The sequence below is a fragment of the Hippocampus bargibanti genome, linkage group LG14, assembly GCF_051943395.1.
Source record: "Hippocampus bargibanti isolate YZ-2025 linkage group LG14, ASM5194339v1, whole genome shotgun sequence".
In the NCBI taxonomy this organism is placed as follows: Eukaryota; Metazoa; Chordata; class Actinopteri; order Syngnathiformes; family Syngnathidae; genus Hippocampus; species Hippocampus bargibanti.
Window position 1 is genome coordinate 15480000 of NC_142747.1, and position 26366 is coordinate 15506365.

A 26366-nucleotide genomic window follows, 5' to 3' on the forward strand; every position below is an offset into this window, starting at 1 on the left:
CCCAAGATAATTAAAAAAGATTTAAAACAAACTACATAAATGACTTATGGAGCCCCTTTCCAGAAACTGGTTGTCTGCTGGGACTTTGTTTTTTTTGTTTTTTTTTTTTTTTTTTGTCCCTCAAGGTTGACAAGGAAGTGCTCTCAAGTGAACTGGCTCGTAGCCTAAAACCGAGTTTAGCTAGCTAGCTGTATCTCGTTCTGTTTTTGGACATTTATTTTTTAATTCATTTTACAGGATTTTTCAATGACCGTTCAATTTTTTTATTGTTTGTATTTCTATCACTTGACTAGGAATCTCGTTATTTTGTGGGGAAGCTGTGGGGTGGTGTTTTCCTACAAAATGAAGTCAAGGCGATTGTTAATCTTGACTGAGTTTAGCTTGTACTGTATTAGTCTTTTTGTTTTGAAACCTCTGTGTTCTAAAAATCATAAGCACCACACATGAAAATCTGCATTTAATTATTTCCATCTCGTTCTCACAAAATTTCACAATTTGTGTGATTGTTGTCAAGAATGAAAAACAAACAAACAACCAAACAGGCATTATTGCATTTTCTTTACCTAGCCAGTAAAGAGTAACTCCTTTATCTGGCTCAGTTGTCTTTACAAACACTCATTTAGTTAACTCCATAAAGTGCTTTTATTTGTTGTTAAGTAACCCCTTTAAGCAGGCTAACACAAACAACGATAACTGTTGTCAAGACAGTAGATCCATCACGTGTGCAAATACCAATTGGAAAAAGTCTCACACACACGCACACATGCACACACACGCACACACACACGCGCACACACACACATGCACGCGCAAGCAGTTCAATGCTGCCGTACACAAACGATTTGTGTGTGGGTTCAACCTTGTGCTTAGAAACGTTCTGTCTGAAATAAAAGTTGTGCCAATAATAATTAGCACTTCAAGTCACCAGCAACAAATTATGTATCTTTGTCCATCCATCTATGCCATAACTTACGGTGACATAAAGAACAAATATGAACTCATTCACTGCCAGACAATGTGCAAAAATGTATCCACTCCAGTGCCAGGGTTTGTGTCATATTATCACTCGAATTCCAGGACCCGCAGAATATTGATTTTTTTAGGATTACATCAACATTCAATGCAAGGTAAGAAAACTTATATTCTCTTCTTTTATCAGAAAAAAAAAATAGTTAATTCCTAAATTATATATGTCTGGAGTTATAAGAGTTTGAAATGAAGGTGGCTGTCCAAGGTACAATGCAAGACACACATTGGTTTATGTAGCGCTTTAAGAACAGCTGAAGCTGGAACAAAGCGCTAACATGGAAAAAGGGAAATGCTGCCCCCTGGTGGAAGGGAAAACATTGCCAGAGGTCTGGCCAACGTTTCATCGGCACCCAAGCAAGAAAAAACACAACCCGAAGGGTTGGGGAATGGCTCTGTATTATATATATATTTTTAATTCCCGAATACATTTGTGAATGGCAGTGAATGAGTTAATATATCCCAAGGCACAGATCTACAGTTGTCATTATTTTTTAGGAAAATAAACCTTCAATATATTTATTGCAATTGCGGTGTCAATGCAGCTTGTGTACTGTATTAAATGCATATATATGTTTTTGTTAATTCTAACTACAGATTGTATTACATGTCAGCATTTGGTCGACTTCTGAATGTTCTGGGAGTAAGTAGTGAGTTTCAAATGGCCTCGCATACACATCTACACACATGCACACAACACACTTTTAAATGAAACCCTGTTTGAGGCTATGAAGTGGTGTCTGTCCACTTCACTTCTAAACGCAGAGTGAAAACTTTTCTCTCATGCTGTAACTCCTGTTAGATAGCATTTGCATTGAATTGAGAGCAAATGAAACACTTATACCACCTTGTATTTCAATATCTTCAGTTTAGTTTAGTATAGATGGTCAGTACTGAGTAAACGAGTACCACCTCCTTACTGTCAAGTAGTCACAGTTCTCCATAATGTCCATTTCACATCTATGCAGGGGATTAAAAACATTCCATTGATGATTGATTGACCCTACTTGTTTACCTCCGACTGGAATCAAAATGTTCTTCCTCTTTAAAGGACAACCGATGTCACTTTTTTGTTTTTTAACTGACACCAGAAAAACGTTTTATAGCATCTAAAATACCCAAAACACGCAGTATGATATTTTTAGTCAAATGAAAAACACCAATAAAAATGACTTAAAGTGTCCAAAATCTTCCAAAAATTGAGCTGCGAATCAATCAGCCCGTTTCCACAGGCTGATACATTCCTTTCATGGAGCTTGACTCCCTCTGCTGGCGGCTTTCGATGTAACACAAGGGTTTAAAAAAAAACAGTACAGCAAAATACATTGACGTGATGGAAAGACGCTACAATGCATCTTTTTTACGGTCAGGAGGCGGTCCTTTTCTGACGTCACGTGAGGACTCGTCACCATCTCAAAAACAAGACTTTGTGAATGTTCAGAGCGAGTCTTAAAATGTAAAATATAGCTATATGCGGTGGAATCTTATTAAAATACGCCCAGTAGAAGTCATTTGAAGCCATTTTACAAATTATGGACACAACTTGTCCGGAGATGTCGGTTGTCCTTTAAATTGGGAAAGCATTCCTCACATTACTAACAGGCAAGGTAATAAACATACAAAATAGACAGGAGTCCTTTTCTTCTAGTTAATTGTCCTCATTAAGGAAGCAGTGAGATGTCTAAGGAACAGGAACTTTTAATTGTCCACGGGAAAGGACTGCTGGATTGACCTTTACTGTAGCAAGGCGGTCTGTTCTGCACAAGCCAGTGACAGTTTAACTCCCTTCAGTCCTTTTATAGCATCCATTAAGAGCTCAGAAAGAGACACGGTGCTTTCATGCCTGCTCTCTGGTGATTAGCCGGGATTCATGTCCTGTTGTTCTGACTGACAGGCACCTGAACACCTTTCTGTCCTGTTGCTATGGACACAGGTGGCACAGACACAGCACATTTGTCACAATATAACACGATTCATTTAACATAGATTTAACAAATATAGCGTGGGCGTGTGTGCGTGTGTCTTTGACATGAGCTCACCTAGCTTGTATTTCTCTTTCGCTTCCGCTCGCTCTTTGGCGTCAAAGTACCAAACTGTGATGGCATAACTGAAAGACAAACAAATCAATGAATTATTCGACAACTATGTCATGGGTATCATGCATAGACTATGAGAACAATTAACAAGACCTAAATACAAAGAACACTGCCTAAATTGTATCTGGCACGACATTTTAGGCTATAGTGTAAATCACAGGTGTCAAAGTCAAGGCCCGCGGGCCAAATCCGGCCCGCCACATCATTTTTTTCGGCCCGCGAAAGCAAATCAAACTTGTTAAATTCCATGATGATTGCTAAAATCTGAGCCAAAATTTCATATTTTTGGATGTCAACCACAATAAAAGTCATTATTCTTGACTTCAGATTTGAAAACGAGTTATTCATTAATTTGCTGTGTGCTCTATATGTAATATTTGAAGGGATTTAAACATTCTAATGGGTTCCCCAAATTCATAACGGCCCTCGAGAGGAAACCATAACTACAATGTGGCCCGCGGCAAAAAATGACTGACACCCCTGGTGTAAATGGAGGTAAATGAAAGGAGTTGTGTTCATTATGGGATGTTAGTTAGTACAGGCTGATGTCTCGGTTGCTGAGGGGTTAGTTTCCGCAGTGTCTCCTCACTCCTGTGGGGCTGCTTTGTTTATTCCTGTCTCTCATGTATGTGCTTCAGCAGCACGAGCCCTGCAATTGAACCTTCCTCCCCACCGGCATGTCCCCCCTTTCAGGAAACACATACTTCCTGCCTCTGCCCCCCCCCCCCGCCCTCTAGGAGAAGAGGATGGATGCTGTTCAGTGACATAAATGAAATGTTTTCAAATGTTCCAAGATGGTGGCACAGTGATCGACTGGTTAACAAATCTGCCTCACAGTGCAGAGGCACAGGGCAAGGTTTGATTCCAGCTCTGGCTTTCCTGTGTGGATTTTCTATGTTCTCCTCATGTCTTAGTGGGTTTTCTGCGGGTACTCCAGTATCCTCCCACATTCCAAAAAAAACATGCATGGCAGGTTTCTGGAACTCTGTAAATTGTCATTAGGAGTGATTTTTAATGTGAATTGTTGTTCTTCTATGTGTGCCCTGTGATTGTCTAGAAACCAGTTTAGGGTCTACCGCGCCTCCTAGACCAAAACAGCTGGGATAGGCTTCTGCATGCCCGGACCCTTTGGTGAATAAGCGGATAAGACAATGGATGAAGGTTCCTAGTAGGAGCTCACCGAGTGGCATAGGCCGGTTTGACTTCATGTGGGTTACGGCGGTCCGACCAGAAGATTAGCAGCCGGTCAAACAAGGGTTCGATGCTGGCGACTACATTTTTGCCTTCAGGAAAGATTTGCAGAATTCCTCCTTGTGTCTGTGATAAAAAAAAAATCGGCTTCATTCAAAGTGCATCACCAAAGTACAGTGAACCTACACATATTCGCGGTTAGAATTTTGGAAATTTGCCAATTTCTGTTGGCGGCTTGTATAACAAGCAAGTTCTCAAGTCATTTGTTGGTAGTGTGTTATTTAGGCTAATAGTTAGCAAATGCTTTTGAATTGCAATAATTTAGCTTGCTACTAGCCTGATTACATTCATTCATGGATTCATGATTGTGTACATTCTCAATTCATGGTGGGTTGTGCTGCCACTTGAATGGCACTTTTCCATTTTAACTGCTTGAGTGCCATTTTGTGGCACTTACGGCAATGACGAAGCCATTTTGTGGTGACCTAATTTAGGCAGGCTTCAATTCCTATACATCATACAATAGTGGGGACTCTTTTCATTATCATACCTTAACATCCCAGTTCTTGTTGAGATAATAGATACATGTGATGCAGCGGCCGTCACCGTTTGGGTTATCAACATGGCGGACATACCCTGCGCCTTTTCCTGGGTAACAAGCAACCATTGCCTATAACAGAGGGAAAAAAAGGGTTAGTTTTGTTTGTTCAGCAGAATTACCATATTTCCCGGTGTAGAAGGCACATGGCAGTATAAGGTGTGCCCTCAAAGAATGCCGTATTTTCATTTTTTTTAATATACAGTATAAGGTGCACCGGAGTATCAGGCGCACCTTCAATGAATGCCAAAAAAAAAATCCAAATATAATACAGTATACAAATTAATTTTTAAAGTTTTCCAAATATAAGGCACATGACAGTATGAGGCCCAACAGGAATAATAATAATAATAACAATAACAATAATAATAATAATAATAATAATAATAATAATAATAATAATAATAATAATAATAATAATAATAATAATAATAATACATTTCATTTCATTTAATCTATAAGCACCTTTCAAATCTCTGAAGGTCACTTTATAGTTAGAGGATAAGTTTAACTCAAAGAGATAGAATGCTACATAACTAGCTAATAGATAACTACATAGCTAATAGATAGCTGGCTAGATAGCTAATAAATAGCAAATAGATAGCTAGCTAGGTAGCCTGAAAGGTAGCCAGCTAGATAGCGAGCTAGATAGCCAGCTAGATAGATAGCTGGATAGCTAGATAAATAAAAAGAAGTGGAGAGAGGAAACTTCAATTTTTCACTTCTTCTACAGGGGGAAATTGAGTCGGTGATTGCTGAGAGTTGCGAGACCTGTTGTGGCTCAATATCACTTCACATACAAGGCACACCTGCATATAAGGCGCAGGGTCATCGTTTGAAGAAAATCAAGGCTTTTGGGTGCGCGATATACACTGGAAAATATAGTACGTTTTGGAAAGGAAACAAATAGTTGCCTTTGGAGCACCTGTACGTAGCAAAAATTTATATGGTTGTAAAATATTTTGACATATATTTCCCAGAGGCTATTTTTGCAAATATACTCAATATACTCTTTGAACTCTTTCAACAGTAGCCAAAATGGAACTGTATAGTGCAACTTAGCAGTTTTTTTTTGACGACGATACTAGTGCAGCGTGTTCTACCGGAAACAAATTCCTTGTGTGTTCTACATACTTGGCAATAAAGATGATTCTGATTCTGATTCTGATTCTGATTGTAGCTAGTGATGTTTGCGCATTGCCAAATGTGAAATATGTGGAAGGTTCCCAACTGGTCAACACTATGACCCTATCATTGAAATCCCCAATCAAAACCTGCTCAAAGTCAATGTGTATTCCAACACCAAAGTGCCCGTAATGGCCTTGAAACGTGCTATACAGTGAAAACTGCAAAAAGGGGTGCCATGAGTGCAGGCCACAGAAAAAAAATGTAAACAACTCAGCCTACTTCGCGGGTAACAATAGCAGACTGGTTCACTGGCTGGCAGCAGGGAGAGATGCTGAATGATGATAGCCAGCAGCAGCGATGGCAAATTATGCTTCCTTAGATGTCAGGGGTGGAAAAGTAATTTTGAGGTTACAGGCGGTTGCAATATTGATTCGACACAAGTTGCTTGATACCAGTGTCAATGTTCTACTACAACAAGCGTTTACACCCTGAGGAAATCAAAACAAAGATTTGTAGCATACCAGCTACTTGTCAGAGGCTTTTAGAGAGGTGGGATCTAAGGGCATTCAACTGATATTTGTCATTCACAGCCAAGTGACTTTCAATTTGCGCTGCTAGTTAACAGCCGGGCGGCCCAGTGTGTAGTGGTTAGCACGTCGACTTCACAGTGCAAAGGTCATGGACTCAATTCCTGCTCCGGCCTTCCTGTGCGGAGTTTGCCTGGCGTTCTGCGTCATATTTTCAATTTCTGAAAAAAATCTTGAATAGCACGAAAAGTAGCATGAAACGTTGTACAGTCAAACGTCGGTTTTCGAACGTCTCGGTTCTCATCCCATTTGGTTTTCAACCAAAAATGTCATATTTTTTATGCCCCGGTATACAACCGAAATTTGGTTCTCAACCAAACTGAGTGCATCTGAATGCATCACTCGACTACCCTGTGCTTCCTTATACGTCACTTCCTTATATGTCACGTCTTCCTCATTGTGACTGACGCATTAATATTGTTGTTTTATTTTTGCGAACATGCTGACATATTTTTTTAATATCTCCTGAATTGTATGATTTTAAAGCAAGCACAGGATGGTTTGAAAGTTAGTGTGCCCTGTGTTTGCCCAAAGACAGCTGGGATAGGTGCCAACACGCTCCGTGGCAGAAAGATAGAGAGATTTTTATGTACAGATGTTAATGTTGATGTTAAAAATTGGTGAAAATAAGTTTGTTTTTATAGAATTTTACACATGACCTGCTCTATTATTAATTTTTTATCCGGTTTATGTGATTAAATAATTAAAAAGTCTTGACTTTGAACGGATTAAGATTTTTTACATAGATTTTAACGAAAAGTGCCGTTTTGGTTTTTGAACAAATCGGTTTTTGAACAGGTATACTGTATATCAATCTGTAGATATGGATATACCTCCCTGTCTCGTTCCGTTTACTAAATACTCAGTGACACAATTGGAAGAAGCGTCAAAATACGTATGTCCTTTTTACCTCCAATCATTTTTCTTTTTCAAATCTCCACTATCTGAAAGGACGCAAAATAAAACGGTGGTCTACATCTGGAGCTTCTTGTTGTGTAACAGCTGTACGTGTTTATACTACCAGCTTCAGCCGGCATTATTTAACACCGGAAGGGCATCTGAGGACAGACTTGCTGCAGCACACGCTCTCAGAATGGCACAGATTATGCTGCATGGCTCCCCAATCATGAGTGAATTCGTCATACCGCAAAACTGCATACACGGTGACCAAAATCCAAAAACATCCAACAATCTAATTTCCGCTGACCATGAGAGGTGCGCCATAGCAACACAACGTGCCGCCGCTGCTACTGTTTTTTGCATATGTATCAGACAACATAGAGCTCAGATCTGTATGGGCCCGTTACCTAAGCAAAATCTCAAACGATCCAAAAAAGGGATCTGCTTTGATTACATAGCAGTGAAGGAGCCAGAAACAAAGTCACTAGAAATTGGATGGGATAAAAAAACGTTCAAAATTGGTGTTAAAAATGGAACTTAACCATTGCAAAGGAACACAGTGACCTTGTGTCCAGTGACACCCCTCCTTGATTCCCCTCTTTTCTTCTTTGATAACTATCGCTGCAATGTTTTACATAATCTTTCACGAGGATACTATGGAAACGGTTAACCAACCAAAATTATTGACAGACTAAATACCTTATGTATAAAACCACCTGACCCGTTTTGAATCGCTATCCTTCTGTCTGATTGATCCAGACAGCGGCGCAGTACTGGGGAAGCAAAGTTCACCGAAGAGAAGTCGGCATTGAATAAACACAGCCTCTGTCTAATGTAAATGGTAACAGATTGGGCAAGGGGTTGAGGCTATGACTGGTAATAAAGGGAATATCTAAGTTTTTAGATGTTAAGAATTGTATGAAACATGGACATCAAAAATCAAGTGACAATTGGTGGAGTCCAATCAAATGTCAGATGATGCTTTTCCCCAAAATCTGGAAATAGCAAACAGAAGGTATCTAAAATCCTCCAAAACTAAGAAACGTGTTCATTAATTTATTTTATGACATGTTTATCCTCACCAGGGTCACGGGGATGCTGGAGCCTATCCCAGACGTCTTTGGGTAATAGGCGAGGGACACCCTGAACCGGTTGCCAGCCAAACGTAGGGCACACAAAGACAACCAACCATCCACACTCACACCTTGGTATAATTTAGTGTTCAATCAGCCTGCCTGGAATGCGGGAGGAAACCAGAGTACCCGGAGAAAACCCACACAGGCCTTGGGAGAACATGCAAACTCCACACAGGGAAACCACAGTTGCAATTGAACACGGTAGCTCTGAACTGTGAGGTTGACGCGCTAACCAATGAACCACTGAGCACTTACTAAGAAATACAGTAAAGTCTCGTTATATGGATATTCTCGGGAGTCGAAAAAAATATCGATATAACCGGACTATCGATATATCCGATCCTGCGGCATGTAAATTTTCTCCTTGCGTTCATAGAAATAGTATCGTAATAAGCAGTACTATCGATATAACCGATGTCGATATAACGAGACTTTACTGTATCCGAAAAAAATAATAGATAACTAAAGTATATGTTCTAGTCTATGGCACACATGGCCTTTCTCACAAATAATGCTCTGTTTTAGTTTGACAAGTTTGAAAATAAGTCCTGCATGGACATAAATTGACTCCTACCGACACTGCAGGAGTACCATGTTGACGTACTTAAACCGAAGAAGGACTAGTGTTGCCTTCAAAGCCATAGATAGCTGAACTGATTTCCACGTGATACAGCATCACATGAAATTTTCTTCATCTGGGTGCCAGTATGATGAGGGCACTGGTTGAGGCAGGCCTAAATGTAGGCAAAACGCCAGGGTGGCAAAGAAATAATCTACAGTGGGAAATCTGCACTTCAACCACGGACAAGTAAATATGCCACAGACATAATAAATAAAGAAATATCTTCTCACCTTAGTCCGTCCATTGATGACACAGTCCCCCAGCTGTCCATTGGCTGCACTATACATGATGGCCTCGTCGATAAAAGACATCAGACTTGCGATGTTTTTACATCCTGGCTCATGTCCTTCCACCCAGGCAATCTGGTCACCTCGGATACTCCGAGAAGGAATACCCCTCTGACTCACCAGCTGCCCTCCTCTGAATTTTCCGTTCTGATTTAAGACTTTAACCTCCTCCAAAACCCGTTCGCCTAACACAGATCCAAGAAAGTTATCCTTAATACAGATGCCGTAGTACTTCATGCAGGGCACGACGTACTGAAGAGCTACACGCTCAGCAGAGCACACAGACACGTCTGACGGTGGAGGTGTCGGGATTCCATTAGCCTCCATGGAGGGGGTGTGACTGCAGTCCGACTCCATGTGACTGCAGTCATATGGAGGGACAAGGGTGGCCTGCTCATATATGTTCTGCTGGATAATTTGGGGTGAGGGGACCTTTGGGATGAAGGAAGACTGGGACGTGACACACTGAATAGTCATCAGCTGGTCACTAAAACAAGTCTTACTGCAATCGTCTGTCAGTTTAGCACCTGAAAAATTGTGAGCAATGCTTCCATCAGTCAATCTCCTTCGCTTCAAGTCAGATTCCACCAAAGTAAAAACGGTGTCCACTGGGTGCACCACCCCTGCTGACCCAGTAAGAATTACAGAACCAAAGTCCCGGTTATCCCCACCTTTCCTCTTCTGTTGTTGCTGTCTCGCTCTTATGTCATTATTGAGCCTCCTTATCATAACAGGGTCCGCATTCTCTAACAGACAAGCTTTGCTTGTGACGGGGCACAAAGGGGCCCCTGAGGTCCCTTTCATTTGTGCAGGGTTTGGTGTGTGGGCAAAAGCGCTCGCGGGGGTTCCTTCCACAGACAGAGACGCTACACTATCATTGGAGAGTGGCAAACCAGTTCTGCATTGTTTGGTTGGGGTTGTGAGTCCGCGGGGGTCACTTTGGGAAGCGAGACCCACCAGAAATTCATCAGCAGTCGGACCCCCGACCAGCACCCCACACAGGCTGTTGATTCCCATGTCTGTCGGGTGTGAGTACACTATCTCTGGTGTTGGGGTGACCTGTTGGGCGCTGATCCTCCTTTCCTGAGACGCTGAAACAGCTACCGATTTGCAGCAGGCAGCGCTTGGCTTCAAGAGGTCGGTGCCTCCCAAATTCTCCATTTTATCACGTCATGCGACGCTGGATCTGAACGTAGCCCTTGTCCGCCCTTCATCTTTTAGCTGAGTGGCTTGGTTGTCTGATGGAGAGGAGCTCTGTTGAAACTATGTTCATGTCCTAGCCTTGTTTTTCTAAATTTGGTGGCAACCATCAACTATTATCTTGAACAGAACCAAGCTGTGGGGCGGCTTGCATTATTCTCAGAAACATTTTGAGGACGTGTCGGGTATCTGTGAAGAGTAAAATGATACACTTTAGGCCTATTAATAGAATGGCACAGGTCATTTTTCATCAGGCAGGCAATAAATGCTGAGTTAAAGTTGCTGTTTTATTAGCGATCTTTCTACCCTGACACAATGCACACTATTGTCTCCACGCACCCAAATTATCATCGAAGATGCTTATTTTAATCATTCTTGGCCATTGAACTGGTTAATCGGGCATTTATATTGATACTCACATGAGGTGATAAAAACCCGCATGAAGATATCATGATTGAGTTTGCATTAAAAAGAGACTTTTTCGATATGTTTCCTCCAAACTGTTAAAGTCCTCGCCAAGCGGCTCCATAACTTTTTGGGGTCATCGTATTATTTTTGAAATTCATGCAATATGTCTTTATCTATGGCTTCTGTCCATCTAAATAACAACACATGAGAGTTGAAAATAAAGCAAAGTGAGACAAAAATAATCCTGATGCGCTGTCACTTACTTCATACCCACAGCAATGCAAATTCACCTCCGAGTGTACGTGACGGTCTGCGTGTACGCTTGTTATTTCCGGAATTCTCGACTCCAGTCTTCGCAGCCTTCTTTCCTTCCCACGTACATTGAAAACACGGTCATGCACGCGAGGATGATAAAAAGAAACGAGTCGGGTCGTCACGATGAGACCAAGGGATGTAGGTGAGAAATGTTCCCTTCGATTGTCTTCGTGTTTCTGTGCGAGTGGAGCCGATGTGGTCCCTCTCATCTTCCCTCCCCCTATTCCACACGTCCACTCCCTCTCGTCGCCACGCGCGTGGTCCATGTGACCACCAGTCACTCGCTACTGTGGCGAACCCGACCGCCCACCACATAAGAAAGGAACAAATGTACGTATTACCAATGAATTTACCTTACTTAATCCATATATTAATACAACTTCCGTGTCCCTATTATAGAAGTCATCAATACTATCAGGCACATAAAATTAATAGAAGTAGCTCTAACCAACGTGTTGATTATTGAAGGTAAGATTCACTTATTTCACACATGTGACTTAATTGTGTCACGGTTTGCAAGATGGTAGGGATGGTGGTGGATCACAAAAACAGGCAGGAGATAGGAGCAGGGTGTATTTGACAAGTTGTATTGTATAAAGTCAGCAGGAACAAAATCTCAAGCAACAGTCATCAGAACATAAAGGTCCAAAGTAGCAAACAAAACCATGAGTAAAACATGGCAATATGAAACAAACCTGACAGGGTGAAACAAACAATGACCTGACACTGAATGACCCAGGGAGTCATTTTAACTGCCACTGATTAAAACGACTAACAATTGTGCAGCTGCAGGCGCCGTCCTACGATACCACCAGTTGGTCGCAAACCGAAATGTGACACATTGATGGTAATTGGTTAGTTTTATTTGGAAAAAAAGCACAAAATAAAGCTTGATATTCTTATTTTTAACATACAGCTACATTTATGATGCACACAATGAGATGAAACCTGTGTAATGTAATGCTGGACAATACATGCACAATGGACAACAAGGAGGACACAAAGAAAAAAAATCCATCATGACTACACGGCAAATCGTTTGCCTGTCAGTGGCTGCTGACAGTAGTTGCGAGACCAGTTGTGGCTCAATATTACTTCAAATATAAGGCACACCTGCGTATAAGGCGCAGGGTCATCTTTTGAAGAAAATCAAGGCTTTTGGGTGCGCCTTATACACCGGAAAAAAACGGGATTCAGCTACAAGTGCATATTTTTGTATCTGAATCAGAATTGAAAATCCCATACAAAATTTCATAGTGGTGACATTCTGAAGTAAATGAAATTGTTTGTTGTTCAAAGTATCCCATTTTATGTACCCTTTTGAGTTCAGCGCACAAAGTTAAACTGGGAACACGCATCCCATACAACCATATATGCCCTTAAGCGTATGTTTCTGTTCATCTTCAACTGCTTGAGATTAATCTCCAAGACGCGAGTCATACATTTGGATGGATGACTAGGAGGGAAAATTCTTGCAATATGATCATATTGTGTTTCCTTACAGAATCCTGGGCGTTAATTTCTGGAATAAAGTTGCATCACAGTCAATGAAGGATGGATGGTGATCAAATGTAATGTGACCATCAGGCCAGGATGCAGGTGGGCTGACAAAGTCTGTAACATCAGATTCGCAGGGGAATAAATAGACAAAATCAAGGCTACTGTGCATCCTGGTATCGCATTATTAAAAAAGGAAAAAACAAGCTTGCAAGTGTGGACATTTTCACACCTGCATTATTAAATAACCACAATGAGCTTCACATCCTCTATCCTGTTTTGTCTCACAATATACACTGTCATAGGATTTGATAACATGAAGAGGTTTTAGTCTTTCCTGCAGGCAATAGCATCCCATCTTCCTCATTGTTATTAAATTTGCTTTACTTTCTCTTTGGGTTTGTTCCAGCCACTGACTAACGGCGTTTTCTTTGCCATTCAAGGTCATCACTCCCTACACATGTTGGCTGAAGCCATTCAGAGCAGTGCAACTCTGCACATATTCATCTCCTTCTTCTCCTCATCGCCCTCTTCACGCCACCAGAATTATGCCGAGAGGGCAGTGGAATGTCAAAGGAAGGTGGAAGGCCAAGTGGTTGCCAACAAGGTTTGTTTTCGCTTTTCCAGTGACCTAAAAACACAATTTTGTATGAACCATAAGATAAGGAATGCTTGCATAATCAAAGTCAAAGTCAGCTTTATTGTCAAATATGCTAATATGCATGACATACAGCACAGATGAAATTACTGTCCTCTCGGACACAGCATAATAACAGCAATGACAGATTACAAGTATTTTCACATGTTCTTAATGACGTGATTTAGGACTGCACATAATGACAAAAGCTTTAAATTGATGACAACTTTATTAAGTCTCTTTTAATGAGACATTTGGGTGGCTCTGGACATCTCTGAGCCCCGAGTAATTGCCTGTGCATAACTAATGTTAATCATCTCAAGCCTACTTAGCAATGATATGGAACTGCTTTCAGTGATTCTAAGAGCTACTTCTACTAATTGTATTTATTTATTCTTTTTTTATCACAGAATTTCTTTTAATTCAAATTATTATTATTGTTTTTGTTTCTTGCCTACTGCTTAGCCTGACACTGACATCACAAGTGCATTGGAGGAAAAATAAATCAAGATTTCTTTTCTGTGTTAATGTATTTTCTTTATTTATCTTGGGTGTAAACTTTGCTTGTCCACATAAGGCAATTGAGAATATATGCTCATTTGCAATACTGACCTGGTAAATAAGGAAAAGAATTCTCTGGTATTGGTCAAAACAAATCCAGATTTTAAGGTTAAAGTATTCCTGCAACCCATTGTGAACATGTGTTGTGTGTACAAACACCTGCTGTTCCATTGTGTTCGGAACAGTAGCGTGAGAGTGAGCAGAAGGTCAACCATAAATCACATCAAACGTTCGGCCCTTGTAAAGACATTACTGTCAACACACACACACACACACACACACACACACACACACACACACACACACACACACGCACATATGCACATGTGCGCACACACACACACACACACGCACATATGCACATGCGCGCACACACACACACACACACACACACACACACACACACACACACACACACACACACACACACACACACACACACACACACACACACACACACACACACACACACACACACACACACACACACACACACACACACAGGTATGACAAAAGGATTTGTTTCAAATTCCCAGAGCCCCCTCCAAAAAAGGCAACAAAAAAAAAACCCTAAGGAATCAGAATCAGAATCAGAATACCTTTATTCGTCCCGCAATGGGGAAATTTGAAAAAGTGAATGTCAACTCACGTAAATGAGGTCATTTAAGTATAAATGATTCTTACACCGGGTTTATTGACAGTTATTATGAAAAAATGGTTCAGACACCAAGTTATTTAAAAAAAACAAAATAAAACAATAAGACCAAAATAAATCTGTTGACCCACCTACCACCACCCCCATTATGGCGACCTTTAACCTGTCTGTTTTCAAGAGGGGAAGTAAAAATAAACAACTGAGAAAATTTGGTTTGGTTGCATAAGCATAGACACCTGTTTGTAAATGGTAAATTCCTGTGGTCAAAACCTATCTATCTATCTATCTATCTATCTATCTATCTATCTATCTATCTATCTATCTATCTATCTATCTATCTATCTATCTATCTATCTATCTATCTATCTATCTATCTATCTATCTATCTATCTATCTATCTATCTATCTATCTATCTATCTATCCCTCATTCATCCATCTCTCCATCTCTCCATCTTTAACTTCCTGGCGCCACCGTGTGTTTCATGACATGCATAAAAATCACCACTGTCTTCTGTTTTTTAACGCAGGGGGCGCTGCATCAATTCGACTCAATCACTTTGCGGCGTCGCTTTCCTCCTTGTGATTGATCGTTGACTCTGTCACAGTTCAGAGTTCACACCCATGTCGTGTTGACACTTCGTACCCACCGAAAGCGTTTTCGAATTAGCCGTCCTCTTACGAGCGATGTGATGACCTTCCTACGGTTGTTCTTGCGGAGGCAGTTGCCCATGGCCATGTCACACATGTTCCGCATCGCCGCGAGACCGCCGCGGCCTCCCGGCGGCGTTCAGTCGGGTTCCATGAGGCGGCAATTTACGGAGAAGGGGCAGTGGGGGGAAAGCCCGGCTTCGGAGTTACCACCACAGCAATATCAGCTCACTGCTCTCGACAAGGCGGACGCTTTGGTAAGCCAATGCGTTTACTGTCTTTGTCAGCTCCCGTACTTCATTCGTTGTGAGTTTAAATCAATTCACTTTTCCCCTGGCAGATGCTGAGGAAGTCTCACGAAACAGGTAATATAACAAAGTCCACGAGAGGCGGAACTCATCTCCATTGACAGTTCAATACAATGGCAGCAAAAGCTTTTTTCCGGCAATTCAGCGAGTTATGAAGTTCACAGTTAAGTAGTTAAAGTGGCGGAGAATGTGGTGGACAGGCAATTAAAATCTTCCTCTGTGTTCAGAACGACATTGCCATTTTGAATATTATTTATTCGGCTTTTAGGTGATATTTCAGGATGAACCAAAAATTCACGACAGTACTGTCGTACATATCCGTGACTGAGAAACTTAAATGGACTTTTTAAAAACATATATCCAATTGCTCATTCTTTCAGCACAAATTGATCTTCAAAGAGGAGCTGAAGTGCAAAATTCGGATAAGGTTATTGATCCATGATTCGTACTGTACACTCCATTTCCAAGGACGTCCGCTTTTTTTTGTTGCTTTTTTGGCACCCTTTCACTCAAAATTATGGTGAATGATTTCGAAAAAAAACTAATTGCAATATTCCCCCCCGACATTTTGATTGTTGTTCAGTATGCAAATATTTTTTCAGGGTCGTTAACCCCATCTATCTGTTTAAACAAACACAAGCAAGACATAAATAGGCATAAAAAAATCACATTTTTTGTATAACATTTTTAATTGGCCTCAAACATGAATTTGTTTCCCCTTCTTTCCCATGACCCTGCTTTTTATTTTGCAACTTTCCTTCTTTCCTCCCTTCCTTATTTCCTTTCCTTAAAACTGCTATTCAGGCTTTCTTCTTTCTGTACCTCTCAGTACCACGTTACAATCTCTCTGTTCTTGCCTTCATAATAAAATTTGAGTGTCAGGGCCATTTTCATATAACGTATTCTTTCCTATCATTGTCGGTCATCAATATTGTAAACCTACAGTACAGCATTAAGATCATCAAGTTGTTTGAATCTTTTTTTGACTGCATTGCAGGTTTCCTCTCGTGGTTCCGAAATGGTCTGCTTGCAACGGGAATCGGCGTCATTGCTTTCGTGCAGAGCGAAGTGGGACGAGAGGCGGCATACGGTAACTGAATAAAACAGCGGAAACACAAATATATTACCTCATCAAACCTGCCCTTAAATACATGTTTGGAAACAAACAGTTCTCATTGGTTACAAGTTAAATACAACTAAACTACTGTCACCATTTGATACAATGTGTGCTTTCCCACAGCCTTCTTCATCCTGGGCGGCGCCTGCGTGTCCTTCGGCGGCGCCTCCTACGTGGGCAGCCTCTTGACCCTACGGAGGTTGATGCTGCTTTCCGTGCCTGCCTTGCTGATCCAGGGCGCCGTGGTGGGCAGTGTGGCTCTCTTCTGGCTGTGCGCCGTTTCCCTCTACATCGGCCGCTTGGAGGTAGAGATCATCCACGAGGACGACGACGAAGGTGAAGAGTGCCAGGAATGCCGCGATAGACGCGAGCACGGCGGCTATCGAAACTCCCCCCATGACAGGAGGCACCCCAACGCTGATGATGAGAAAAAGAAGGGGGCCGACAAGTAGACGTCTTCCAGACTGTGAGTGCGTGCGTGCGAATGCGTGTCTGCATGTTTGAATGCACAAATGTGGGTGTTAAAAGGGCCAAAGCCAACTATGGACTTAAATTACAGGGCCCTTTTTTACTGGTTACCCCATTTGTTCTACACTCTCAGGCCACAACATTAGGTACACTTGCACAATCTAATGAGATTAATTTGAAATGGTGGAGTAAAATACTGTTCTGAAAGCATGATTGACATCATTAATATAAATGTTTACTGGTTAACTCATTCACTGCCAGACATGTACGAAAATGTGTCCATTACAGTGCCAAGGTTTTTGTCATTTTCACTCGAATTGCAGGACCGACAGAATATTGAGTTTTAGGACTACATAAACATTCAATGCACTTTAAGAAACCTTAGACTCTTCTTTCATCAAAAACAGTTAATTCCTAAATTATATGGGTCTGGAGTTATATGCGATTGAAATGAGGGCGGCTGACCAAAATACATATAGGGTTATATAGCGCTTTAACAACGGCTGAAGTTAGAACAAAGCGCTAACATGGAAAAAAGAGGAATACTGCCCCCTCGTGGAAGGGAAAAAAACATTGCCAGAGGTCTTACCAGTGCTTTATCGGCACCCCCGCAAGAAAAACCAAACAAATTCGGGAATGGCTGCCCATGTCAAATTTTCAATTCCTGAAATTAAATTTGAGAATGGCACTGAATGAGTTAATTGGATTTAAAATCCCCGATGGTGTCAATCAAAAATGAGAATTTGCATGTTTAGTAGCTATAAAAATTCCACACACCCTGATTCAAATATCCTTTTATTGTGAAAAAAATAGACAAAGATAAGTGATTTAAAACCTTTTTAAAAAGCTATGTAAACAACAAGTAAACGAAGAGACCGGAAGTAACAAATAAATAAATCAAGAGTTGAGGTAGTAGGCAAGGGTCACCCTGAACGGGTTAACAGCCAATCACAGGGCACACAGAGATGCACAACCATCCACACTCACATTAACATAAAATTATTTTATTTTATGTTTAATCTCCCTTACTTAAATATATATATATATTTAATGTACATTATCTCTCATGATTTTTTTTGTAAGAGAAAGGTCCAAATCATTTACTGTCACAAAATTTTGTCCGCTTTTTATCACCGCTTTAGATTGTGAAGTCATACCTAAAGAGTGTCCTGTTGGCGCAGTTATGTTTACCAGGCTGTTCCATTCATGTGAGCTTGTGGGTTAGTGCATGGTTCAGGTTGGGCCTTTTAAAAATATTATTTGTGAATCGGTTTACGCCAACTTTTTTTTTATTTTTATGGTAGCATAGGCATTTTTTTTGTAAACCACATTAGCAATTTGCTTAGCTCCAGCTGTCTAGTCATAGTTATTTTTTTTCTAAGAACAAATTGTAAGAAAACCTTGAATCGCATTTGAGGAAATGCAGTCTTGCGATTACTCAGATGGTGGTTGTATGTGGTGCCAGGGAATGTATTTGTATTTATTGTTTACTGGTTAGTGTACATTACACTGTCAGTGTATACCTCAAAAAGTGAAATAAAAAATTACATGAGCTCAACTGCTTGTTTCTTAGTGATAACACAAAAAAAAATGCAACAACAACAACAACAAATGAGAATCTATTGTACATTATGTACCGTCACTGGCAGGGTCTACACTTTAACTCATTCACTGCCAGACATGTACAAAAATGTGTCCACTCCAGTGCCAGGGTTTTTGTCATTTTCACTCAAATTGCAGGACCCACAGAATATTGAGTTTGAGGACTAAATAAACATTCAATTTAGTGTTTAGACTAAAGAGATAAAGAGTTAATTCCTGAATTATATGGTCTGGAGTTATCTGATCTTGAAATGAGGGCGGCTGTACAAACTACAATGCAATACATACATATTGATTTATATAATGCTTTAAAGGACAACCGGCGTCACTTTTTTGTTTCCTAACTGTAATCAGAAAAATGTTTTATAGCATCTAAAATACCCAAAACACGCAGTATGATATTTTTAGTCAAATGCAAAACACCAATAAAAATGACTTAAAGTGTCTAAAAAGTACTTCAATTTGAAACTGGCCACTTCCGCAGTGGCCAGTTTCAGAAGGTCCCGCCCCCATGTTCGTGGTGTCACGGCAAGACGTCTTGCCTTGCTGGAGAATCAAAACAATGGCTTCAGATTCGGAGAATATGCTTCCTTGTTACTCATCCAGTTATGAATATGATTCAAATAGTTCTGAAGAAGAAAGCATACATTTTTGGAATGGATTAAAGAATTTATTCCGTGTCATTTTGAGGCATCAGGGGTGGGAAATGTTGCACCCAAAAAAGGCAGAACGTGGCAACAAAGCTGTGTAAGGAATTAATCAGCCCGTTTCCACAGGCTGATAAATTCTTTACATGGAGCTTTGTCGCCCTCTTCTGCCTCTTTTTGGTCCTACACGACGTTTTCAGACCAAAGTACAGAAAAATGCATTGACGTGATGGAAGGACTGCTACAATGTGTCCTTTTTTCGGTCAGGGGGCGTTCCTTCAGTGATGTAACATACGGACTCGTCACCAACTCAAAAAACAAGACTTCCGGAATATTCAGCGCGAGTCTTAAAACGCAAAATATAGCTATATGCGGTGGAATCTTATTAAAATACGCTCAGTAGAAGTCATTTGAAGCCATTTTACAAATTATGGACACAACTTGTCCGGAGACGTCGGTTGTCCTTTAACAACAGCTGAAGTTGATTCAGCGATCAATACGTTGGCATTCACCTTGAGTCACCCTCCTTATTGTCCCCTCTGTCGACTTGTTTTCAGGGCATGTAAGGTTTTCAACAATAATAATAATAATAATAAATAATTTATGTGTTTTCCTTCTAATTTCGCCATCAACATGGATCAATTTAACGTTGTGTTGCTTCTTCATTCTTCTCATTCACCTCTTTTTCCTCATCTTTATTTGCCTCCTCCCACCTCCTCATCTTCATCCTCCCACCTCCTCATCTCCGTCGTCCTCCTCGCCCTCATCCTGCTTCTGCTCCTCCTCCTCTTCCTCACACGGGTTGCATCTGAGCTCGCAGGTCTGTTTGACATGCAGCGGGCTGGCAAGGCCTGGCGCGTCTAAAGGGCAGGGCGCCTACTGGCGAGAGACGCGCGCTCACTGACAAACAGCGTCCATCTGCGACCTTCAGAGTGCGGGTTCGCTTGGAAAAAAGACCCTCCAAGTTCAAGTTGAAAACAGCTCGGTTTCACTTGCATCGTCTTGAGAGGAGATTTCTCATGTGCGCAAAGGTGCTAACTAAATGCCACTAGTATGGATCACAGGATTACATTTGGAGCATAGCAGCTGTGACCGGTGTTTTCTTCCTCTTTGCGACGTATTTTCGTTCATGTGAATGCAAGTATTTTTGTTTGTTTATGGTGTGCTTTGCAATTGGCTGACAACCAGTCTCGGGTGTACCTTGCTTCTTCTCTGAAGTCAGCTGGAGTCGTCTCCAGCGCACCCTCAAATCTAATGATACATGTTCCTCTTTTTTCAGGCTGACTATACATGGTTGTTTTCTTCGGTTAAAAATGCCTTACTATTATATGGTGGTTTTTTTTGGGTAGGGGGGGGGGCTAATAATGTGTTACTATACATGGTCTTTTTTTTTCGGAAAAAAATGCCTTACTATACATAGTCATTTTCTTTACATATCACAACGTAGACTGCATGTGGCCTGACTCGTAGTGAAGTGGTTTGTCTGTTTGCTTCCCATCACGGAGGTTCAGGGTTCCATCTGACGAGGACCTTTCTGTCTGTCGTTATAATTAAAATCAACTGTATATGTTTCAGCAAAAAAACGGCTTACTATACATGGTCGTTTTTTTCGGCTAAAAACGCCTTACTATACATGGTTGTTTTTTCGGGTAAAAACACCATATTATACATGATAATTTTTTCAGTTAAAAATGCCTTACTATCAATGGTCATTTCTTTGGGCGATAAACGCCTTACTATACATGGTCGTTTTTTTTCAGCTAAAAATGCCTTACTATACATGGTAGTTTTTTCAGTTATAAAAATGCCTTACTAAACATGGTCTTTTTTTCGGGCTAAAAACGCCTTACTATATACATGGTCATTTTTTTCTGCTATAAACGCCTTACTATACATGATGGTTTTTTTCGTCAAAAGACACCTTACTATACATGGTCTTTTTTTTTTGCTAAAAACGCCTTACTGGGGCCTAAAAACGCCTTTCTATTTGATGTTTTTTTTCGGCTAAAAACGGTTTACGATACATGGTCTTTTTTTCGGCTCAAAACGCCTTACTATACATGGTCGTTTTTCGGCTAAAAACGCCTTACTACACATGGCCTTTTTTTTGGCTAAAAACGGCTTAATGTAAATGGTCGTTTTTTTCGGCTAAAAACGCCTTACTATACATGGTCTTTTTTCGGCTCAAAATGCCTTCCTATACATGGTCTTTTTTTCGGCTAAAAACGGCTTATGATACATGGTCCTTTTTTTTCGGCTAAAAACGCCATACTATACATCGTCTTTTTTTCCAACTAAAAACGCCTTACTATACATGGCCTTTTCCGGCTAAAAACGCCTTACTGTACATGGTCGTTTTTTCGGCCTAAAAACGCCTGACTGTTTTTTTTTTGGCTATAAACGCCTTACTATACATGGTCATTTTTTCGGCTCAAAACAGTCGGTTTTTTTGGGCTATAAACGCCTTACTATACATGATGTATTTTTTGGTTAAAAACGCCTTACTACACATGGTTGTTTTTTTCGGCAAAAAATGCCTTACTATACATGGTCATTTTTTTACATATCACAACGTAGACTGCACGTGGCCTGACTCGTAGTGAAGTGGTTTGTCTGTTTGCTTACCGTCACGGATGTTCAGGGTTCCATCTGACTAGGACGTTTCTGTCTGTCGTCGTAATTAAAATCAACTATATACGTATGTATGGCAAAAAAACGCCTTACTATACATGGACTTTTTTGGAGGGGCTAAAAACGCCTTACTATACATGCCAATTTTTTTCGGCAAAAACACCTTACTATCCATGGTCATTTTTTTGGGCGATAGACGCCTTACTATACATGGTTGTTTTTTTTCGGCTAAAAACGCCTTACTATACATGGTTGTTCTTTTGGCTATAAACGCCTTACTATCCATTATGTTTTTTTGGTTGAAAACGCCTTACTATACATGGTCTTTTTTTACATCTCACAACATAGAGTGCACGGGGCCTGCCTTGTAGTCAAGTGGTTAGTGTGCTGCTTACTGTCACGGAGGTTCAGGGTTCGATCCTGCCTCGGACCTTTCTGTCTATTGTCATAATTAAAGTCAACTATACATGTTTCAGCAAAAAAGCACCTTACTATACATGTTCATTTTTTTCTGTTAAAAATCCCTTACTATATATGGTCTTTTTTTCGGGCTAAAAACGCCTGACTATACATGGTCATTTTTTTTTCGGCTATAAACGCCTTACTATATACATGATGGTTTTTTTCGGCGAAAAACACCTTGCTATACATGGTCTTTTTTTCCTGCTAAAAACGCCTTACTGGGGGCTAAAAATGCCTTACTATACATGGTCGTTTTTTTCGGCTATTAAACGGCTTACTATATTTCATGTTTTTTTTCGGCTAAAAACGGCTAAAAACGGCTTATACATGATCTTTTTTTTCGGCTCAAAATGCCTTACTATGAATGGTGGGTTTTTTTTCGGCAAAAATGCCGTACTATACATGGCCGTTTTTTTTTGGCTAAAAATGCCTTACTATACGTGGTCTTTTTTGCAGCTAAAAATGCCTTACTATACATAGTCGTTTTTTTCGGCTAAAAACGGCTGACTACACATGGTCATTTTTTTCAGCTAAAAACGCCTTACTATACATTGTGGTTTTTTTCGGCTAAAAACGCCTTACTATACATGGTTGTTTTTTTCCAGCAAAAAACGCCTAACATACATGGTGTTTTTTTCCCGGCTAAAAACGCCTTACTATACAAGGTCTTCTTTTGTGGCTAAAAACGGCTTACTATACATTGTTGTTTTTTTCCAGCTAAAAACGCCTTACTATACATGGCCGTTTTTTTTTCCAGCTAAACACGCCTTACTATACATGGTCATTTTTTTCAGCTAAAAACGCCTTACTATACATGGTCGTTTTTTTCCGCTAAAAACGCCTGACTATATACATGGTCATTTTTTTCGGCTAAAAACGCCTTACTATACATTGTCGTTTTTTTTCGGCTAAAAACGCCTTACTATACATGGTCGTTTTTTTCCGCTAAAAACGGCTGACTATACATGGTCATTTTTTTTCGGCTAAAAACGCCTTACTATACATTGTCGTTTTTTTTTCAGCTAAAAACGCCTTACTATACATTGTGGTTTTTTTCGGCTAAAAACGCCTTACTATACATTGTGTTTTTTTTCGGCTAAAAACGCCTTACTATACATGGTTGTTTTTTTCCAGCAAAAAACGCCCAACATACATGGTGTTTTTTTTCCGGCTAAAAACGGCTTATACAAGGTCTTCTTTTGTGGCTAAAAACGGCTTACTCTCCATTGTTGTTTTTTCCAGCTAAAAACGCCTTACTATACATGGCCGTTTTTTTTTTCTTCAGCTAAACACGCCTTACTATACATGGTCGTTTTTTCCACTAAAAAAGCCTGACTATACATGGTCATTTTTTTCAGCTAAAAACGCCTTACTATACATGGTTGTTTTTTTCCGCTAAAAACGCCTGACTATACATGGTCATTTTTTTCGGCTAAAAACGACTTACTATACATTGTCGTTTTTTTTCGGCTAAAAACGCCTTACTATACATGGTCGTTTTTTTCCGCTAAAAACGCCTGGCTATACATGGTCATTTTTTTCGGCTAAAAACGCCTTACTATACATTGTCGTTTTTTTTCGGCTAAAAACGCCTTACTATACATGGTCGTTTTTTCCACTAAAAAAGCCTGACTATACATGGTCATTTTTTTCGGCTAAAAACGCCTTACTATACATGGTCGTTTTTTCCCGCTAAAAACGCCGACTATACATGGTCATTTTTTTCGGCTAAAAACGCCTTACTATACATTGTCGTTTTTTTTCCGGCTAAAAACGCCTTACTATACATGGTCGTTTTTTTTCACTAAAAAAGCCTGACTATACATGGTCGTTTTTTTTCACTAAAAAAGCCTGACTATACATGGTCGTTTTTTCCCGCTAAAAACGCCGACTATACATGGTCATTTTTTTCGGCTAAAAACGCTTACTATACATGGTCGTATTTTTCCAGCAAAAAACGCCTGACATACATGGTGTTTTTTTCCGGCTAAAAACGCCTTACTATACATGATCTTTTGCGGCTAAAAACGGCTTACTATACATGATCATTTTTTCGGCTAAAACCGCCTTACTATACATTGTCGTTTTTTTTCCGGCTAAAAACGCCTTACTATACATTGTCGTTTTTTTTCGGCTAAAAACGCCTTACTATACATGGTCGTTTTTTCCACTAAAAAAGCCTGACTATACATGGTCATTTTTTTCAGCTAAAAACGCCTTACTATACATGGTCGTTTTTTTCCGCTAAAAACGCCTGACTATACATGGTCATTTTTTTCGGCTAAAAACGACTTACTATACATTGTCGTTTTTTTTCGGCTAAAAACGCCTTACTATACATGGTCGTTTTTTTCCGCTAAAAACGCCTGGCTATACATGGTCATTTTTTTTCGGCTAAAAACACCTTACTATACATTGTCGTTTTTTTTCGGCTAAAAACGCCTTACTATACATGGTCGTTTTTTCCACTAAAAAAGCCTGACTATACATGGTCATTTTTTTCGGCTAAAAACGCCTTACTATACATGGTCGTTTTTTTCCGCTAAAAACGCCTGACTATACATGGTCATTTTTTTCGGCTAAAAACGCCTTACTATACATTGTCGTTTTTTTTTCGGCTAAAAACGCCTTACTATACATGGTCGTTTTTTCCACTAAAAAAGCCTGACTATACATGGTCGTTTTTTCCCGCTAAAAACGCCGACTATACATGGTCATTTTTTTCGGCTAAAAACGCCTTACTATACATGGTCGTTTTTTCCCGCTAAAAACGCCGACTATACATGGTCATTTTTTTCGGCTAAAAACGCCTTACTATACATTGTCGTTTTTTTTCGGCTAAAAACGCCTCACTATACATGGTCGTTTTTTTTCACTAAAAAAGCCTGACTATACATGGTCGTTTTTTTTCACTAAAAAAGCCTGACTATACATGGTCGTTTTTTCCCGCTAAAAACGCCGACTATACATGGTCATTTTTTTCGGCTAAAAACGCTTACTATACATGGTCGTATTTTTCCAGCAAAAAACGCCTGACATACATGGTGTTTTTTTCCGGCTAAAAACGCCTTACTATACATGATCTTTTGCGGCTAAAAACGGCTTACTATACATGATCATTTTTTTCGGCTAAAACCGCCTTACTATACATTGTCGTTTTTTTTCCGGCTAAAAACGCCTTACTATACATTGTCGTTTTTTTTTCGGCTAAAAACGCCTTACTATACATGGTCGTTTTTTCCACTAAAAAAGCCTGACTATACATGGTCATTTTTTTCGGCTAAAAACGCCTTACTATACATGGTCGTTTTTTTCCGCTAAAAACGCCTGACTATACATGGTCATTTTTTTCGGCTAAAAACGCCTGACTATACATGGTCATTTTTTTCGGCTAAAAACGCCTTACTATACATTGTCGTTTTTTTTCGGCTAAAAACACCTTACTATACATGGTAGTTTTTTTCCAGCAAAAAAACGCCTGACATACATGGTGTTTTTTTCCGGCTAAAAACGCCTTACTATACATGGTCTTTTGCGGCTAAAAACGCCTTACTATACATTGTCGTTTTTTTTGGGCTAAAAACGCCTTACTATACATGGTCATTTTTTTCGGCTAAAAACGCCTTACTATACATTGT

The 26366-nt window shown here is 40.1% G+C and overlaps 2 protein-coding genes and 1 long non-coding RNA gene across 4 annotated transcripts; 1 reads left to right on the plus strand and 2 right to left on the minus strand.

The window, feature by feature from the left end:
• Nucleotides 1–442: 442 nt before the first annotated feature.
• On the minus strand, nucleotides 443–11715 carry egln2 (egl-9 family hypoxia inducible factor 2). 2 transcript variants are annotated; one of them, XM_089013850.1, is made up of 6 exons: nucleotides 11443–11715; nucleotides 9515–10960; nucleotides 4864–4983; nucleotides 4303–4439; nucleotides 3066–3133; nucleotides 443–2941 (listed from the first exon to the last, which is right to left on the minus strand). In XM_089013850.1, the coding sequence occupies exons 2-6, from the start codon at nucleotides 10730–10732 to the stop codon at nucleotides 2895–2897; spliced, it is 1590 nt and encodes a 529-aa protein (XP_088869976.1). In that variant the 5' UTR covers nucleotides 10733–10960; nucleotides 11443–11715; the 3' UTR covers nucleotides 443–2894. The 2 variants fall into 2 exon arrangements, with proteins under 2 accessions (XP_088869976.1, XP_088869975.1); XM_089013849.1 differs by having other exon boundaries at nucleotides 443–2947.
• Nucleotides 11716–15434: 3719 nt separating this feature from the next.
• On the plus strand, nucleotides 15435–20972 carry tmem160 (transmembrane protein 160). Its single transcript, XM_089014462.1, has 5 exons — nucleotides 15435–15750; nucleotides 15834–15858; nucleotides 16799–16891; nucleotides 17042–17384; nucleotides 20456–20972. Exons 1-4 carry the CDS (start codon nucleotides 15535–15537, stop codon nucleotides 17368–17370), a joined length of 663 nt encoding a protein of 220 aa, XP_088870588.1. The 5' UTR covers nucleotides 15435–15534; the 3' UTR covers nucleotides 17371–17384; nucleotides 20456–20972.
• Nucleotides 20973–22019: 1047 nt separating this feature from the next.
• LOC148888505 (uncharacterized) lies at nucleotides 22020–22754 on the minus strand. The gene is made up of 3 exons (XR_016117196.1): nucleotides 22505–22754; nucleotides 22136–22466; nucleotides 22020–22099 (listed from the first exon to the last, which is right to left on the minus strand). It is a non-coding gene; the product is annotated as an uncharacterized LOC148888505 (long non-coding RNA).
• Nucleotides 22755–26366: the final 3612 nt, after the last annotated feature.

Excerpts from the sequence above, each read along its gene's own strand:
- egln2 (XM_089013849.1), bottom strand. The coding sequence starts at position 10,732 with ATGGAGAATTTGGGAGGCACCGACCTCTTGAAGCCAAGCGCTGCCTGC. Across the intron at positions 4,440-4,863 it reads ACAAGAACTGGGATGTTAAG|ACACAAGGAGGAATTCTGCA; the intron begins GTATGATAATGA and ends TTTTTATCACAG. Across the intron at positions 3,134-4,302 it reads AAACCGGCCTATGCCACTCG|TTATGCCATCACAGTTTGGT; the intron begins GTGAGCTCCTAC and ends TTTGTCTTTCAG.
- tmem160 (XM_089014462.1), top strand. The coding sequence starts at position 15,535 with ATGACCTTCCTACGGTTGTTCTTGCGGAGGCAGTTGCCCATGGCCATG. Across the intron at positions 15,751-15,833 it reads TCGACAAGGCGGACGCTTTG|ATGCTGAGGAAGTCTCACGA; the intron begins GTAAGCCAATGC and ends TTCCCCTGGCAG. Across the intron at positions 15,859-16,798 it reads GAGGAAGTCTCACGAAACAG|GTTTCCTCTCGTGGTTCCGA; the intron begins GTAATATAACAA and ends ACTGCATTGCAG.